A 20088-nucleotide genomic window follows, 5' to 3' on the forward strand; every position below is an offset into this window, starting at 1 on the left:
TTAAGACCCATACTTAAGAAAACTCTCTATGAGCTTTGGAAAAACAAGAAACCCAACATTAGCTATTTCAAAGTCTTTGGATGCAAATGTTTTATATTAAACACCAAAGACAATTTTGAAAAATTTGATGCAAAATCGGATATTGGAATTTTTCTTGGTTACTCAACTTCAAGTAAAACCTTTAGAATTTTTAACAAAAGAACCATGGTTGTAGAGGAGTCCATCCATGTTATTTTTTATGAATCTAACAATTCTCTCCAAGAAAGAGAGGGGGTTGATGATGATTTAGGTTTGAAGACCTACATGGGAAGATTGCAAATTGAAGATAGAAGATAACAAGAAGAGAGAGGATCCCAAGAAAGAAGGATCACCATTGCCACTACCCCTTCCTCAACAAGTGCAAGGTGAATTAAGCCAAGACCTTCCTAAAGAAGGGAAACTTTTTATCAATCACCCACAAGATCAAAACATAGGTAATCCATCTAGTGAGGTAAGAACTAGATCCTCTCTTAGAAACATTTGCAATAATCTAACTTCGATATCTCAAATTGAGCCTAGAAATATAAATAATGCTTTAGATGATGAAAATTGGATGATTGCTATGCAAAAAGAGTTAAATCAATTTGAAAGAAGTGAAGTATGAAAATTAGTATCAAAACCTTCAAATCAAAGTGTTCTTCGAACTAGATGGGTCTTTAGAAATAAAATGGATGAAAATAGCATAATTGTTAGAAACAAATCAAGGTTGGTAGCCCAAGGTTTTAATCAAGAAGAAGGGATAGATTATGAAGAAACCTTTGCCCCCTTAGCTAGATTGGAAGCCATTAGGATGCTGCTTGCCTTTGCATGTTTTAAAGCCTTTGTTTTATATCAAATGGATGTGAAAAGTGCTTTTTTAAATGAAGAAATGTATGTTGAACAACCACCCAGCTTTCAAAGTTTCAATTTTCCTAACCATGTTTTTAAACTTAAAAAGACACTTTATGGTTTGAAACAAGCACCTAGAGCTTGGTATGAAAGATTGAGCATATTTCTTTTGGAAAATGGTTTTAAAATGGGAAAAATTAACACAACTCTTTTCATAAAAATGAAAGAAAAGGATATGCTCTTAGTTCAAATATATGTTGATGATATCATTTTTGGTGCTATTAATATCTCTCTTTGTGAAGAATTTGCTAAATGCATGCATAGTGAGTTTGAAATGAGCATGATAGGAGAACTCAACTTCTTCCTTGGACTTCAGATCAAACGACTAAAGGAGGGAACCTTCATCAATCAAGCAAAGTATATAATAAATCTTCCTAAAAGGTTCAACATGGAGGAAGCCAAAACATTGAAGACTCCAATGAACTCATCCATCAAGCTTGATAAGGATGAGAAAGGTAAATCCATTGACTCTACTATGTATAGAGGCATGATAGGTTCTTTGCTATACTTGACCGCTAGTAGACTCGACATTATGTATAGTGCATGCTTGTGTGCTAGATTTCAATGTTGTTCTAAAGAATCTCACTTAAGTGCTGTAAAAAGAATCCTCAAATATTTGAAAGAGACAATGGACATAGGCTTATGGTATCCTAAGAGTGATAAATTTGAATTAATTGGGTTTTTGGATACTGATTTTTCTGGTTATAAGGTTGAAAGAAAAAGCACTAGTGACACTTGTCATTTCTTAGGACACTCACTTGTTTCATGGCATAGTAAGAAGCAAAATTCGATAACTTTGTCAATGACGGAAGCCGAATACATAGCAATCGCTTTATGTTGTGTACAAATCCTTTGGATGAAACAAACACTTAGTGATTTTGATTTATCTTTTGAGCATGTTCCCATTAAATGTGATAATACTAGTGTCATAAGTATATTAAAAAATCTCGTGCAACACTCTATAACTAAGCATATAGAGATTAGACATCACTTTCTTAGAGATCATGCATAAAAGGGTGACATAACACTTGAATTTGTAAGCACTAAAAATCAACTTGTCTATGATGATAGGTTACTTCTGGTTGACTATGGAGACAGATTGTTGTCAGTTTGTTCAGAGATGCCTAGAGTGCCAGATTCATGGTGATCTCATTCATGCACCACCATCAGAGTTACACACTTTGACTTCGCCATGGCCGTTTTTAGTATGGGGTATTGATATTATTGGCAAGATTTCACCGAAATCTTCCAGTGGTCATGAGTTTATCTTAGTTGCCACAGATTATTTCACCAAGTGGGTGGAAGCTACATCATATGCGAGGTTGACATCTGCTAGAGTCACTAGTTTTATCAGTTCACACATCATCTATCATCATGAGTTGATTTCAGACAGAGGGGTATACTTTCGAGCTAAGGTTGACACTTTGTTGCAAAAATATGGCATCCAACATCATAGATCTTCTGCATACAAGTCACAGACTAATGGAGCAGTAAAGGCTGCAAATAAGAACATTAAGAGGATTTTGAGAAAGATGGTTAAGTCCTCTCGAGATTGGTCAGAGAAACACCATGTTGCATTGTGGGCATACCGTACCTCTTTTCATACCAAAACAGCCTCCATACCATACACTAGAGAGTAAGGTGTAGCTCTTGTAGAAGTAACCTACCCTCATAATCTTATGGGCTAGCATGTGTCCTCCTATGTGTGAACCACAAACTCCTGCATGAACCTCTCCAATCACTCGATCTGTAGAGGCTCAATCTAAACATAATAAAAGCATACCATCAGCTGATCGCTTATGTAAAGTCTCTCCACAAATCACAAATCTAGTGGCCAACTGCCTCAGTGCCCTCCAATCGTTGGCTGTGGTGGCCTCTGGGTATGTGCCAAATCTAAGAAGCTGATAAATGTCATGATACCAAGGTAGATCATCCTGAACCTCTGTCTCTCCAATCAGACAACAGTAAGTGGGTGCAAACCTCGAATCAATCAGCAATGAACGTATAACCACATCAGTTGGAAAGTCCACACAAGAAGCTAAGGCAGCTAAGACATCAGCAAACTGGTTTTGCGCTCTAAGCAAATGAGTGTATCTCAAGTCATCAAATCTCCCGACCAATAACTCTAAATAAGCATGATATGACTTAAGCTTTACATCCCTAGTTCTCCAAACTCCCTGAATCTATCTAAGTACCAAATTGGAGTCACTGAATATCTCCATTTGTCTAATACCAAGCTCCGATGCAGTCTCTAGACCAAGGATACAAGCTTCATACTCAACTATGTTGTTCATGGTGGGATGTCGATCTGAAAATGCCAAACGAATTGACCTTGGAATATGATCACCATAGGGGGATATCAACAAAATGCCTATCCTAAACCCTGAGTGGTTGGCCGTACCATCAAAGTACATGCGCCAACCTGATAAGCTAGTCATAGCAAGGAACTTCTCATTTGGAAAATCATCATCAACTGGTCCACCCTTAGATATCAGTAATGAGGCTAAGTGATCGATGACAATGCTTTCCTTAATTGACTTTTGAGAAACATATTGAATATCAAACTCTGTAAAAAATACGAGCCATTTCATCAATCTACTAGTCAATGCGGGTCTATCAAACAAATACCTCAACGAATCTAGTCGAGAAATCAAGTGCACTGAATACTCTGTCATGTAATGCCTCAATCTGTTGGTGGCCCAAACTAACGCTAAATAGAGGCACTCAATCATAACATATCTCATCTCATACTCCAGCATCCTCTTATTCAGATAATAAATAGCTCGCTTCTTCCCTGAATCATCAAGCAGAGCTAGCATAAATCCCAAGGCCATGTCTGAAACTAACAAATACAAAAGAAGTGGACGTCCCGACATAGGAGGCACTAAAACAGGAGGAGAAAGCAAGTACTCCTTGATCTTCTCAAATGCAAGTTGGCAATTATCATACCAAACTGTTGGTTGGTTCTTCCTCAAAAAACGAAAGATTGGCTCACATATGTCTGTCAATCTGGCTATGAAACGACGGATGTACTGTAACCTACCTAAAAAACCCTTGATTTCTTTCTCAGTCCTCGGCACAAGCATGTCAAGTATGGCTTTGATCTTATCTAGGTCAACCTCTATGCCCCGCTCACTGACCATATGCCCCAACAATTTTCCAAAAGTCACTCCAAAGGTGCATTTCTTGGGGTTCAGCCTTAATCTGAATTTTTGAATCTTCTCAAAGAATCTCTTTAGAGCCGTTAGGTGATATGCTCTGCCTTGGGATTTCACAATCATATCATCCACATAAACTTCCAAATCCCTATGCATCATGTCATGAAACAAAGTAGTAGTGACCCTCTGATAAGTGGCTCCTGCATTCTTCAAACCTAATAGTATAACTCTATAACAGTAGGTACCCCACTTAGTAATAAAGACTGTCTTCTCCATATCCTTTGGAGTCATCAAAATTTGATTATACCCTAAAAACCCATCCATGAAAGACAACATCAAATGGTCTGCAGTGTTATCAACCAACAAATCGGTATGTGGGAGAGGAAAGTCATCCTTAGGGCTAGCTTTATTAAGGTCTCTGCAGTCAACACAAACTCTAACTTTGCCATTCTTTTTGGGAACAGAGATGACATTAGCCGACCACTCTGGATACTCAACCACTGATATAAATCCAACACTGAGTTGTTTCTGAATCTTCTCTTTCACCTGTAGACTCCAATGTGGGTGCAATCGCCTCAATTTCTGCTTAACCGATCTAGCATGTGGCAAGATAGGCAAGTGGTGTTGGACTATAAAGGGATCAAGACCAGACATGTTCTCATAAAACCATGCAAAGACATCCAAGTATAACCTGAGTAAATGAATAAGTATATCTCTCTCGTCTGTAGACAGGGGTGACCCATTATTCAGCTCTTTAGGCTGATCCTTTGTGCCAAAATCAACAATCTCAACATCTCCTGTAGCAGGTGAAACTGATTGCTACTCAAAAAGTACTCTTTTATAGCTTGTTATTAATTTTTTAAACACTTTTGAGTAGTAGTTGTTACCTTTTAACTCAATTGGCATATTAAAGACCCTTGCAAGTGTTATTAATCAGTTTTTGGCTAGTTTTAGTGTTTTTGGTAGCTTTTTTATCATTGAAGCAAGCCAAGAATGAGGAAGAATTTTGTGCAATCCTTGGCAATAAGTTTCCAAGCCAATCAAGAGATGCAAGGAAGAAAAACGAGAGAAAAATCCAAATGAAGCTATTTGGCATGGCTATGCGAAATCCTCACATGCTATGCAAGAGAGGAGCAGCTTCATGGAAAATTTGGATCACTTCATGGAGTCCAATTTATACATGCTATATATCATTTTGAAGCTTGGGAAGTTAGAAATGCAACGCTTCAAACAATGTGCAAATCGAAGCTGAAATGAAGAAGTTATGGCCATTTGAAGACAACTACGCCAAGGTTTACGAAAATTTCGCAAACATTTTTTACCTTTGCGAAAATTTCGCAAACCCTTTTTAGTTTTGCAAAAATTTCGCAAAGCAAAGCTGATTTTCGCAAAGCAAAGCTAATTTTCGCAAGGCAAAGCTGAATTTTGCAAGGCAAAGCTGAATTTCACAAGGCAAAGCTGAATTTCACAAGGCAAAGCTGATTTTCGCAAAGTAAAGTTGATTTTCGCAAGACAAAGCTGATTTTCTCAAAGCAAAGCTGAATTTCGCAAGGCAAAGCTAATTTTCACAAAGCAAAGATGAATTTCGCAAACCAAGCTGATTTTCGCAAACCAAAACTGAATTTCGCAACCTTACGAAATGTCAAGCGAAATTTCGCAAGGCTTGCGAAACCAAGACTGAGGAAAGAACCTTGCGAATCCCTTTGCGAAATTTTCGCAACCTTGCAAAAATCCTCCTGTGATATTTTCAGATATTTTTCACCGACTCCGTTAGATTTTTATCTCAAGATATTTTGTGTAATTACCTATTTTCTCCTTGTAATCAGCCATGAGAGGATTGCTTAATTAGGAAGGTTGGAAAAACCTTTCTATATATTTCTTTGCATCGTTTGTAATAATCATCGATCAATATATAGAATATCATATAAAATATACAGAGCCTTGCTCTATTTTTCCTTCTCATTTTCATTTTCATTTTCTTTCTAGCCAAACAACCTCTGAGGATGTTTTCCCTGAGGATGAGTGGCTAGGCTTTCCATTTCTTGGATTGAGGAAAGTCGGGTAAAGGATTCGGAAACAGAGGTGGGAGTTTTTCCTGGCTTAAAATAAGGAAAGTTGTAACCCGTTAATGGTTTTTGTTTCTTTTTATTTAACTTAAAATCCCTTAAAATCACCTGGGCTAATACTTGGTAAGCTTAACAGACTCCATGAGTGTCCTGTAGTTATCATTTACGAGCCTCTGGAAGGTGGTTTATCTAGAATGGCCGATACTTGGTAAGCTTAGCAGACTTTATGGAATCCATGGTATTCTAGTAGTTATCATTTACGAACCTTTGACGGATATTCCAAGGTTAAGAATTACCTTGAATGGCCAATACTTGGTAAGCTTAGCAGACTCTGTGGAATCCATGGTAGTCTAATAGTTATCATTTACGAGCCATTGGAAGATGATTCAGTGAGAGGTCTTTAACGTTTAAAACCATTAAAGGGAAGCAACTACAATTTTTCATGAACTAGTTGGATCAAATCTTTTTTGCTAAATTCACACCGGTTCGGGAGATATCCATCCTTTATGATATTATCCCCAACATGAGGAAAAGATCCGGAATCTCCCCCTTTGTGTAAGGAACCTGAACCCAGTGACTTAAAAGTCCAAGAAACCCTTTTCTTTATAATCAATTTCAGTTTTTATTTTTGGTTTACTTAAAATCAATCTTTCTCACCTAAAATTATGTTTTCTTTTAAAGCTAACTTTTTAAGGAAAAATCACCATTTCAGTACTTGAACTAATATCACGTGTACTATGAAAACTCATCCCTGTGTTCGACCCTAGAGCCACTATACTATGCTAGCTAATGCTACTCTAGTGTAAGGTGATTTAGGTTTATAAATTTTGTTGATGACACCCGTTGCCAGAATCTAATGAAACAACCACTAGAGACTGAATCAGAAACTCTCTCATCTATGGAATCAAAGTCATGATCAAAAGAATCTTTATCTGAATCGGGTTGCGCAATCTTATCATCTATATCAAATATCTGTGGAGTGGGTGAGTAGGGTGCAAGTATATAAATACTATCACAAGAGACAGGCAAATACTTGAAAATACTCAAATCCATATATGCAAAATCATAAACATCATCAAAACGAGAGATGAATCCTAATAAAATGTCAAATGAAAGAGGTGGGTCTACAAAGTCGGACGCTCCCTCAATAGAACTAATAGTGCCCTCAAATAAATCATCACCAACTGTAACGTCCTCCATAAGCTCTGGAGTAAGAACTATTTGGATCTCCTCAACAATCTCGATAGCAAACACCCCAAATAGATCGAATGGTGAAACAGGCTCAGGCTGAACCATCTCGATAATCTGACTCATACTCATCATATTTATCTCATCTCGATACTCATCATAGGGAACAACTCTATGGATCACCTCAGTAGGCTCAATGACTACTCCACAATCAGTAGTCTCATCTGGAAAGCACAAAGATAAGAAACTGGCTCAATCTGGAGATGAAGGAGCAATCATCACTGAAATTGGTGTGCTAGAAGTCTCATCTCCTAACTGTAAATGGTGAAACTGATGCTGAAGCTCATCCACTCCATCTATATTAGTCACAGTGCTAAAATCCCCCGTATGAGGATGAACCTCTGATCCTTTGACGAAGTAGTATGCCAAGCTCATCTTATAAGGACAAACAGGATAATCAAATAGTGTGCAAGTCAAACGGGCTCTCACCATTTCCCTGCGTAGTCACGCCATATACCTATAGTCAGCCTCTATAGGAACAAACCCAAGCCCAAATGGTGTATCATGATCAATAGTAGCTACAAACTCCATGGGCCCATGCTAACATCGCCCTAACCCCATGCCAGACAGAAAAAACATACCCCTCATCATGTCAAGCGCCACTATACTGCTATGTTGATCAAATGACATAGTTGTGAAATCTCTGCAGAAGTCCTCAACCTCAAGGGTTTACACCTCATCAAACGTAAACCCAATAAAAAATAGGTCACCCTCATTATGACTGATCTAAAGCACCGGTTTGGAATAGGTAAACATATCTCTAGGAGACTGTACCATGATGACCTGTCTGTCATGTATAAACTTCACCTTCTGATCAAGGAAAGATGGAATAGCCCCAGCCTTATGAATCCAAGGTCGGCTCAGTAGTAGGTTAAAGTACGTGGGGATCCTCAAAACCTGAAATAGTGTAGGGAATGTAGTTGGACCAATCAACAACTCTATCATCAAGGTACCCATGATCTCTCTCTTAGTACTATCATATGCTCCAACCGTCTGTGTAGAGGGACCAAAGTTTGAAGGTGCATAACCAAGGGCAATGGCCGTAGCTAATGGGCAGACGTTCAAGGCTGAACCATTGTCCAACAAGACGGATGGAACTCTATGGCTTGAACAACCAACTGTGATATATAGAGGGCATGTATGGTCTGAACCCTCAAGTGGCAAGTCATCATCCGAAAACATAATACATGTGGCCCTGTCGACCATCATCACATGAATCAACCCCTCTAGAGTAGTGGTGGTCTCAACGCGGATCTGACTCAAGACTCGAATCAACACATCTCTATGAATATTAGAAGATGCTAGCAAACTCTAAATAGATATGCAGGCCTGTATACTTTATAACTGCCTCAGTAACTCATCATCCTCTCTCCTAACCTCCTTATGAGAGGTTGCACCATCAAATGGTCTAGCTACTAAAGGTGAGGGCTGAGCTACTCTCCCATTGTGGGTCATAATCTGTATATCTCTCCTCTTTGAATCATCATCCTCTGGCCATAGGATAAATGGGATGAATGGACTTTGACGTGCCATAGTCAACGGTACGGTAGGAGTCAACTCAAACGGTACCCAATTTAAAATCAAACTGAACGGTGTAGAAGTCTGAAAACCCATTGTGTCAACCTTATAACCATCATCCAAAACAATTAGCTTTGGCAATCCATCATCCCAACTCAACATGTGTATTCTGTCATTCTCTACAAAATCTATGTGATGGATACCTCTCGAGGGTGGTGGCACTACATGCGTAGAGTGAACTAGTAGAGGGTTTGTGGTTACGCTTGGCTACCCCAAGTTAACCAAACCTTGGTCTATCAAGTCCTGTATAGCATGTCTTAGAATAGTGTAATGGTTTATGTCATGCCCTAGACCCTAATGGTAAGAACAATGCAAATCCATCCTGAAGCGAGGTGGCACGGGCTGGGGTACAGGCTTAGAAGCTAATTGAGTCAACAAACCACCCTCCATGAGCTTTTGGAAAGCTCGGCTCAAAGGCATACCTAGCTAGGAGAATTGTTGTGTCGGCCTTTGTACAAGAGGAATAGTAGTCTGTGAGGCTCAGGGCCGAGGGTATAAGGTAGGAGGTCTCTCTAAGACTTGTGTAGCTAAAACAGGCTCTAGGGTCGAGTGTAGGTACGTAGGAGTCATGGGTCTGGGTGGTTTATACTGAACATAACGTTGTGGGTAATAGGCTCCTAAAGTTTGCCCAATTGTCTGATAGTGTCTAAGAGGTCTCAATCCAACTGAACTGATAGTACCCACATCTCCGGGACTCTATCCTCCTGAGGGCTTCTTTCCTTTTGAATCAAAAAGGGAAAGACTCAGGCCACAATCTTCTAGCAATGCCTTCCTCTAAACCATATAAAGCCTGTACCAAGGATCCAAAATCTATATGAGGAAATCCCATCAAGTGTCTGGTAAATTTGGACTATAAGTTCCTCAAAATCATATTAATATGATCCTTCTCTGAAGGATGATCAACAATCTGTGCAATATTTTCCCTCTATCGGGAGATAAATGAAGTCATCGACTCCTCTGGTCCTTGTCTCAAGGCCTCTAACTCTCACCTCGAGACATCAATGACAGTGTTAAACGTAAACTGTTTCAAAAACTCTTGGGCCAAATCATCCCAAGTCCGATAATGTGAAACATCTAATGAAGCAAACCAATGCTGCACTGCACCACTCAAGGACATGGGGAAAACATAATCAATTGGGCCTTATCCAACCCATGAGCCCTCATCACAGTACTGTATAGCCTCAAATGGATCTTAGGGCAACTTATGCCCATATACTTTCAATCTCCAGCATCCTAAACTGGGCTAGTAAACTGGCCACCGGTGCTCTATCAAAATCATCCCAACTGTTAGCTCCATTTGAAATCCTCATATGTCTCATCCTTTGCTCGAGTTTATCCATGCGAGTGTGTGTGTCCTCCGAGGCTGAAATGGGTGCTACGACAGGAAGTGAGGTAGCGTCAGTCTAACTATGCAAACATACGGTGCAGGGTGTGGAACCGACTGACTGAGTAGAGGGGGTGGTGGTACCGTAGGGTCATACTGTGTGCCATCCTGAGGTGGGATCTACTAGGCTTGCTGCCCATCTATCCTCTAGCTGAGGCCGACTATAGTATCCTGAATCGAAGCCATGGAAAAATGGCCAACGGTAACTATCTATGAGTCCATGTCTCTCTGATCTAATCTCTGGTCTAGCTGATCTGATGCTTTGGTCAACCTACCTCTAACTCTAGTCCATGAAGCGAATCTAGATTGGGCATGAAAATACTTCTATAAACACGGAAACACTAGATGATATGCTATACAGGGGTAGCTCTATAGGAACCGACTAAAAGGTGATCAAGCATATAGTCCAAGTATACTCAAACTGATACTCGTATCTAATCACACTAAAATGAGACTATGGAGAGGGTATTCGAACCCAACTATGACCAAGGTAGCCTGAAGGTCCACAGATGCATCCACGTGTAGGAATGAGATCCTAATTAGGTTTAGGCTAACCTATAAGGTTGAGGTAGTTTTTATAAGATAAAAAGGGTGGGTTAAAGGATCCCTAGTAGAAGCGATCGTACCCTTCGGTGGTATGCAACCCTTTGCACGCCTCCAAGGAGACGGGGTGCTTCCATGCAAGGTAATCATCACCTCCATACATGCACTTCCTCACGTTCCCAAGGGGTTTCTTAATGGTGAAGGCTCTCTCATATCTCAACACTCAAGGATAATTTAAAGTGCACAGTGAAGGATGTGGGTGCATCCGAAAAACCTAAGATCTAAAGTGAGATAGTGAACAAAGACAAGCAATCATACAATCATGCAAGAGAAAGGGTTGTCATGCAACAAGCAGTCATGTAAAGCAAATAAGTATCATACAAACAAAGTCCTATCTAGCATATGTGAGAGTGAATCATGATGAAGTGAGCAAGCAATCAAATGATCATGCAAGGATATCAAACATGTTAAGATAGCATACCAAACAAAGAGTAGATCATATCACCTTACTAAAAGGGGTACCTCTAATCGACCAATTAAACGTCACATTTTTCCCAACTAGTGTTCAAGCTTGATCCTTAAGATCCTTAGTGGAGTCGCCAATTTGTGGACCTGCATTTTTCACATGCGTCCCCACTTAATGGCAAGACTCACTTTTATTGGTGAAAAATTAGTTTTGAAAAAATTGGAGTCAACATTTATTTTATTTTATTTTAAAAGGGGAAATAAAACAAGAAGAAAACCCTAAAAAATGACTCCATAGTTTTTGGAAAAACATGTCTTTGAAAAACTCGAGTCTAGGTCCAAGGATCAGGTTACCTATTGGAAAGGTACCTTTAAAAGGTAGCACCCCTCTAAGCCCTACAAAGGTCTCTACTGACTAAGTTAAGAGAAATGAGACAATTAATTGGTTAATTATAGATACCTAGGTAGGCTTGATGATTTAAAAAAAAAAAAATAGCATGCCAAACAAGAAAATCAATCGCAAATCATAGTGTGTACCTGGACTGCTTCTTGAGCGTTATCACAAAAACATCAAAGTTAGTTCAAATAGCATATCATCCAGCAAGCACTTTATCATAAATAATCAAACAATGAAACAAATATCAAGACACCCAAGCACTATCAAACATAGACGCAGTTCACAATGACAAGCATATTCACATAATTTAGAAGGTGGATGATAGGGGACGTACCCTAACATAGTAACCTATAATGCACTTCCACAAGACATGAAGGGTTAGATAATAAATAATAAAATAAAGAAATCTAGTATGCTTGTTATCTAATTAGCATAGCAAAAATGATTAAAGTATACGCAATCATCAATTATCACATACATCTTGTATACAATTCCTATAAAAAAAAAATATAAATATGATTACGACAAGTAGCAAAGGTGGTAGCAAAAATGAGTTTTGAAAAAATGATTTTATGTAGGGTTTCACTAGTTCTCCAATTGATATACACTAATCTTGCCTAGAATTATCTCATTTATTTGGGACCACAAGCTTGGATTCATGTCTTACTCAAAACCGTAGTTTTTATTGAAAACTGAGAAAGATGTGAACCGATCAAAACATAGTTGCATATTATTTAAGAAAATGAGATTTTGATTCTAAGGACTCTAAATGAGTTTTTTTTTTTTTAATAGATTTTCAAAGGGACCTTAAGAAAAGGTTTCTTTTAAAAGAAAGGCAATAATTTACAAACGACAATACTCAAGGATCAAACATAGGCAACTCAAAGGAAAACAAAATCTCAAATAAAATTTTAGATAACCAAGCCGACTAAAGTGGTGAGCGTAGGGCTAACCTTCATGGGTTTCCAATGGCCTCTGAAAAGTAACTTTGACAAGAGACTATCAAAGCAATAAACTATTCAAACTTAGACCAAATAAGCTAACGAGATATCCACCAAGAATTAATGACTAACATTCAAGAAACACATCAATTAAGAATAACAATCAAGAACTAGCACGTGATCAATTAAAACACACAAACACATCTAGACTAATTAATGGACCAATTAAATCAAGGCAAACTAAAAACATGAATTTTCAAACATAGCATCAATTTTATTAACGAACTAATATTATAGAAAATACCTAAACTGGATAGATGAGTGAAACTAAATCAGAGTAAACTAAAGGCATGAACTTTCAAATATAGAATTGATTTTATTAATGACCTAAAATTATAAAAGCACCTAAAATAATTAAATAAATTAATGAAAGCAAACTAAAAAAATAAAATATGAATTCATGGAATCAATTTTCTAAATAAACTTACATTACTAAAATAAAATCTAAGCTTAAATGAATTAAACAGTAATTAAGGAAAATCTAAAATCAAATCCTTAACACATATGATCAATTATTTTAACAAACTAAAATTTTATAGGGAGCACTTAAACCTAAAGTTGAATTAAAAACTAACCAAAACTGATTTTAAAACTAAATCTTTAAGTTATAAAATCAATTTTATTAACAAATGGATAAATAGATAACACATAAATAAATAAATATAACTCAAATCTAATGATGAATTACAAATGTACTACAGTAAATTCAAAGAGGATCTTTAACACATTATATTAATTATATTGACTAAGTAAAAAAATATAAGAAAAGAATCAGCTTACCCAGCCAAATAGGTGCGTGTACTGATGCTTCCCAAAGTGACAGCCGTGTGGATGACAGGATGAATAAAAAATCAACCAGCGATGTGTGCCCCAAAACAATCTGAATGGTGCATGGTATTAGAAGCAGTCGTGCTTTCACCGAAGCTTCAATGGTGGGGCTGAGTTAGAACCCTTCTCTTCTCCAAAACCAGTGTCTCGTTCACCATCAGCCGGCTACCTCTCCTTTTCTTTCCAATGGTGCGATTGCGCCTCTCTTTTCTCTCCAATGGTGCGGCTGCACCTCTCTTTCCTTTCTCAATGATGCGGCTACACCTCTCTCTTCCCTCTCAATGGTGCAGTTGCACCTTTCTCTTCTCACTCACTGGTGCGGCTGCGCCTTTCTCTTCTCTCTTAATCCCATCTCTATCACATTCTCAATCAATCTCTATCACGCTCTCAATCAATCTCTATCACCCTCCCAGTTGTGGTGCTGCTGATCGTGCACCCCCTCTAGACTCCGTTTAGGCCTCTATATGGTGCGTGTTACTATTCGTTTGGGGAGAGAATCTGCTATCGTCCCTCTCACTGAATGGTGCGTGCTCTCAGAGGCAGTCGTGCTTTCCTCGAAGCTTCAATGGTGCCTTTTCTTTCCAGATGGAGATGGTGCTTCTTCTAGTAGCAGAAACCCCAAACGGAGAGGATTCTTCTCACTTGCTTCAAGAACGGTGCAGCCGGCTCCTCATCCTTCCACCTCCCAAATGCTCCATATCCACCCAAAACGTTTCCCCTTCCTCACCTACGCTCAGCATTTTTCTTTTTCTTTCCATGTGCTGAAAATTTCCTTTCCCTAAAAAAAAAACCTCTTCCTCTCTTCTGTATCTTCCCTAAAAAACTATTCTTATTCATCCACCATTTATCTTCTCCTTTCATGCCCCCGAATCCACCTTTCTAAAACCAGCGTCATCCCTTCCCATGAGCGTCTTCTTTTGACCCGCTGAATATGCTCTCTTTACATGCTAGGAATCACCTTCTCAAGCCATCGTGATCCTTTCCCATCAGCCTAACCCGCTGAATATGCTCTCTTTATATGCGGGAATCACCTTCTCAAGCCATCGTGATTCTCTCCCATAAACGTCCTTCTTTGACCTGCCGAATATGCCTTTTCTATGCACACTCAGAATTTCTCTTCATTCCGAACACAACCCTCATTCCCGTCCACATACATGCTGTTTTTTTCTATGCCAAACCGCTTCGGTAAGTTTCTGTAGTGGAAATGATCTTCTTGCCATCAGTTGCACGGACAGAGCACTTATATTCGATGGGTTCACCAAAAGTCGACTTTTTATCTCTTTTCACTTTTGACAGTAACCCAAACTGAGCCTTTCTCTAAGTTGTGCTCAAACATCACAATGAGCTCATTGGGAAACTGGTCCAACTCGAGGAGAACCTGATCCCTGCCACTCCGGGACATCATATGAAATATTGTGTTGCCCTTGGTATCAACCATGATTACCTACAAAGGATCCACCTTCATCAGCTCCCCAACAACCTCAACATTCTTTCCTTTCACTGCCATGAATAGTGCTGCAATCTGCACCTTATCAATTCGGTTGCAACTCTAAGCTTCTTTCCAAAAGGTGCTTTGATGATTTCCAAATGCCTATTTCTTGTTGTACCATACAAGATGGGGGGAAGCTAGGACAAGACCTTTTACAAGATGCCTTCAAAATAGGAACCCATCCGTTGATGTCAAGGTAGTAAAAGAATAATTCCTTTTTTTCCATAGTCAGATTTGCTTGCTTCCAGCTTTAACTTCAACTCCATTACTCTTCAATGCCTTCAATTTTCTGTAACCCTTATCAGTGCCGAATATGCAATCCATGTAAACAAATGTAGATGAATAGTTACCAGACTTGGTATAAAGCAAACGATGATGGTAGTCATGAAAATCAGCACCCCCGTACAAAGGCAAGAAATTTGAGAGGCTCCATGGGAAATGGTAACCACAGTGTGTCTCAACACTCTCCAAGACTCTGAATATCATCCATAACCACAGAGTCATCAGATGAGGCCCAATGATGGCAAGGCCAACAATAGTAGCAAAGCCAAGGAACAGTATCTCAGCTAGGTGAGCATACTCAGAAGTCAGTCCAAATGGTGTTACATATTCGTGATGAACAGTGCACATTCGTACAACCATTTTGTATGTAAAACTCAATGTCCCCAATAGAAAACAAAATCCTCAAGGATGAAGTATAATATTATTTGCGTTAAAACAACTTTCCAGGACGATAATGGGAGACTACTTCGCATGCCCATATATCTGAAGACGGGGTAGGAAATATCATAAGCGGTAGATTGACACCAAAATGATACAGAATGAGGCGCATAATACATCTTTCTTGAGCTGTAGAGCTATTCAGTTTTCTTTGAATCTTGTACTTGCCCCGCCATCCTGCCCTTTCAAGGAATATAAAAGGAAGTCCCAGATTCGATGATGGACGCCATAGAAATCGCGAACAGGGATGAGAGTGAGAGTGAGTGAAGGCTAGAGAAGAGGCGAGAGATGTTGAGACAGGCTGGCCATCACTGCCAAGTCATGCTCGCTCTCATGGCTAAAGTACCGATCTGGCCGATCCCGCCGTCGGAACGGACCATAAAATCGCCTGCCGCCACGCACTTTCTACAATCCATATCTCCACCCTCAAGGACGTCGTTTTCCAGCTCCCCATTCCCAGGTTTCCTCATGCAAAATAAAAATAAAAAAGAAAGCAAGAATCCATGAAGTCGAAACAATTTCCGTCATTAAAAGTCAGCATTCCTTTCACTAAAATTTCAAGAAGTCATTAAATCCGCAAATAAGAAAATATCAAATAAAAGGTACAATACATAAATAAATAAATATTAGACATATTTAATATAAAAAAGAAATTAAACTAATGCAATATATAATAATAACTGAAGTGTCAAACTCAAACCACCAAAAATAAAAAAATTCCTTTCATGCATTACAAATAAAATAAATAAATAAAATACAAATAATAATAGTAATGAAATAAGATAAAATAAATCAAAACTCAATTAATTCTAAAATCAATCAATAAAATAAATAAATAAAAAAAAACAAGAAAACAAATCTAAGTAAAACTAAACCTAGAAAAGTACCTAAGTGGGCTTAAGGTGGTGCCTAATAGGCCAAGTATATCAAAATGGGCGTAGGGTGCTTAAGTGGGCCTAAGGTGGTGTCTAATGGGTCAAGTGTATCTAAATGGGCCTAAGGTAGCGCCTAACGGGTCAAGTGTATCTAAATGGGTCTAGGGTACGTAAGTGGCCTAAGATGGTGCCTAAGGGATCAAGTGTATCTAAATGGGTTTAGGGTGCCTAAATGGACCTAAGGTGGTACCTAATGAGCCAAGTGTATCTAAATGGGCCTAGGGTGCCTAAGCGGGTATAAGGTGGTGCTTAATGGGCCAAGTGTATCTAAATGGGCCTAACAAGGAAGAAAAAAAAAAAAAAAAAACCTAAGTCTCAATTAAGGCTGCCAGAATCACAATGGGGTCAGATGAGTCCCTCAACCAAAGTCTCCAAGGTGACTTAGAAAAGATAAGCTACATGAACAATAATGGGCCACAAGAGAATTGTTGTAAAATACCAAGCGAACATGTAATAGGACATATGCTAATAGGACAAAATGGAGGGTCTACAATTATTTTCCTTTACATTTTTTTTCTTTCTCTAATACTTTTCAGGAATCAAACATAGCCTCTTGTTTGTTTTGACTTGATATGTTATATAAAAATCATTTCATTTTGCTATTTGATGCATTTTATTTATTTTTTGAATTTAATTGATATATTCTTGACATTATTTTATTTTCAATTTTGCTTTTGTTTTTATTTGGTTTTTAAAATAATTCCTTTTTATTTTTATTTATTTGATGATAGGATTAGGAAATTAAATTATACAAGGAATTTATACTTTCATATTCCTATTGATAAGAATGGTTAAAGAGTTTCCAAGATATGCTTGTAACATTGAGTTTTGCACGTTCACAGCAATTATTCTTCAAAATTGTACAACAATTGAGAGAGCTATGGGAAGTAAAAGAAAGGAAATAAATTCGAACAAAAACTATTTTCTCTTTAATGGCAATGTTAATCCCACAGTGATCAAATTAAAATTGTTGGAACTAACAATATATGTAACTATATTATTATGATGCCTTGAATGGTTTTTTTTTTTTTTTTAGTTAGATTCTTCGTCATTTTGTTTTGTTTTAGTTTCATTTCTTATTGCTTAGTACCCAAATTACATACTAATTTCAAATGAAATTATCTTGAATATCTCAAAGAGACCTAAACTTGCATTTCCAATCAAGTAAGATAAGAGCTTTATTCGGAAAAAAAAGAGCTTGGGTATAAAAGCTTTTTTTTTTATTATGTTCGATAAGATAATTTAAATTAAATATGAGAGAATATATATACCAATTCATTAAAGCCATGGGCTTACAAGCCATAAAAAATATTCATTATAAAGAAAAAGCAATTGAGTACAAAGTTTTACATGGCTCAAAATACCAATTCTCATATTACTTGACTAGCACCTTCCAACTCCATTTACACACCTTTTTCTTTTAGAGCATACTTTGATTTTGCACCTAACTTATCTTGGCATTTCTTAAATTTACACAAGAAGAAATGACTTTTATCCTAACCCAATAGTAACAAAGAGGCCATGGATCGAAAAATCAAATGAATCAACTCATTTTTTAAAGAAAAATTCACTCAAAATCTATTTTGAACTTCAATGTGTTGAATTTTCTTAGGAAACAATCACACCATACTTAGAATGGAAAAGGACTTTAATGGAGTGTGTGTGAATGATTGCTAACATTTTTTCCCACTCCTAAAATCAATTTTGGGTTTAAATAGATGGGAAAATACCCTAAATCCAACGACCAAAAATTTACACAACTAAGAAGATTTAATATTTGAAATTTAATTTTAATTATTCATAATCATTAAATGAATTTTCTATACAAATTTTAAAATCTTGTTTTATTTATTAAAAATAATTAATTTTTGTATAAGTCAATATGTGGTATAAGTGGGGTTAGCTAAACAAAATAGTGACGAAGATTTGGTTTTATTATTTTAAATGTATGAAACTTTTGTTAATTATTTTTATCATATTTAATGAAATAATTTAAATTAGATTGGAGAATTTTCTATAGATATATTCATTATTAAAAAAATATTAACTTTCGATAAATTATTTCCTTTAAATAATTTATAAATAATTTGAATTAATTAAAATAATATGTAAAATGACATATATACAAATAATTCAATTAAGAATATGATATTAATCAATAAATAATATTTATAAATATATTATCCAAGCATATTTGATTATATAGATAAATTAATTTTTTGTGGTAATTTTAGCGATGTAGATTTTAATGTTTAAAAATTAATTTTAATGATTAAAAGTTTGAAGATAGGTTTGTTTGATTGTGGTGTGCATGGTACTTTCATTTGAAACTAACTTGTAATATACCATAGCAACCTTAATCTACCAAATTTATATTCTTTTCTTTATTATTTATTTATTTGAGAAGATAAGTATAATAAAAGTTATTTATGTAATTTTATTTATTATGTCACTTATTATTAATTTTATTTTTAAAAAACTACTATTAATAACATTGTCTATGCTAGTAAAAAACTCACAAGCCTTATCCTCATAATCCATCTTTTTCTCCTCATGAAATTTATCCACAAAAAAAATCTTCTAAATTGTTTTTATTTTTCTTTTACAAGAAAGAATTATTATTTTCAAAGATTATATTTATTTTTATTTGTCTACACATTTTAATTAAGGTAAAAACATAATTATTGCATGAAACCCTCAAATTTTTTTATTCTTTTTTATTTTCCGAAGTCAAAGTTGAAATTTCTTTATAAGTTTTCAAATAGATGGAAGCTTTAAAAAACTTTAACATAGAATTAAATGACTACTAATCTCTTTGGATTGAATCCATTGGATTTCATTTGAACAACATGGATTTACAAACAATCAAATAAACAAAAGGAAAGTCATACATATGCTGAATCGTTTCTATATGGAAATAAACAAAAAAAATGTCATATATGTACTAAATCCATATATTCTCGGAGTTCTACATGGAATCATGAACAAAAATAACCTTAAATCTCACCATATATATTCAACAATCAGAATTTCTTGTTTTGTAGGTGCCACTACAATAGCTTAGCATTTTACCTTTTCGAAACTCTTTATTTCTCTATTTCTCCTTCCTTGGGACAATCGGGAATTCATGTGATAGTTGAGGATTGTATCAAGGATCTATCTTGAGAGTAGTAGACAATGTAAGTCCCCAAAAGATTTAGGTAGTGTTTTTTTTAACATAATGCTTCATTTTCTTTTCTTTTCTTTCTTTTTTAAATTAATTCCTAATGCAATTTACTTCTAAACTTTAGATGATTTATTTTTAATTTTTTTTACTTATTATTTATTTTCAAAAAAATTTTACTGAATA

At 36.6% G+C, this 20088-nt stretch overlaps 1 protein-coding gene and 1 pseudogene across 1 annotated transcript; both read right to left on the minus strand.

Moving 5' to 3' along the window:
- Positions 1–2377: 2377 nt before the first annotated feature.
- Positions 2378–7447, minus strand: LOC117932047. The gene is made up of 5 exons (XM_034853091.1): positions 7333–7447; positions 7018–7245; positions 3123–4189; positions 2711–2990; positions 2378–2424 (listed from the first exon to the last, which is right to left on the minus strand). The coding sequence occupies exons 1-5, from the start codon at positions 7445–7447 to the stop codon at positions 2378–2380; spliced, it is 1737 nt and encodes a 578-aa protein (XP_034708982.1).
- Positions 7448–15312: 7865 nt separating this feature from the next.
- On the minus strand, positions 15313–16274 carry LOC117932048 (annotated as a pseudogene).
- Positions 16275–20088: the final 3814 nt, after the last annotated feature.

The sequence above is a fragment of the Vitis riparia genome, chromosome 15 (assembly GCF_004353265.1).
Source record: "Vitis riparia cultivar Riparia Gloire de Montpellier isolate 1030 chromosome 15, EGFV_Vit.rip_1.0, whole genome shotgun sequence".
Lineage (NCBI taxonomy): Eukaryota > Viridiplantae > Streptophyta > Magnoliopsida > Vitales > Vitaceae > Vitis > Vitis riparia.

What these genes read in the sequence shown, in the direction of transcription:
- LOC117932047 (XM_034853091.1), bottom strand. Translation starts at nt 7,447, where the DNA reads ATGGTTCAGCCTGAGCCTGTTTCACCATTCGATCTATTTGGGGTGTTT. An exon ending in TTCTGATTCAGTCTCTAGTG is followed by an intron (nt 4,190 to 7,017) that starts GTTGTTTCATTA and finishes TGAAATCCCAAG; the next exon opens with GCAGAGCATATCACCTAACG. An exon ending in ACATAAGCGATCAGCTGATG is followed by an intron (nt 2,425 to 2,710) that starts GTATGCTTTTAT and finishes TCTTATTTGCAG; the next exon opens with CCTTTACTGCTCCATTAGTC.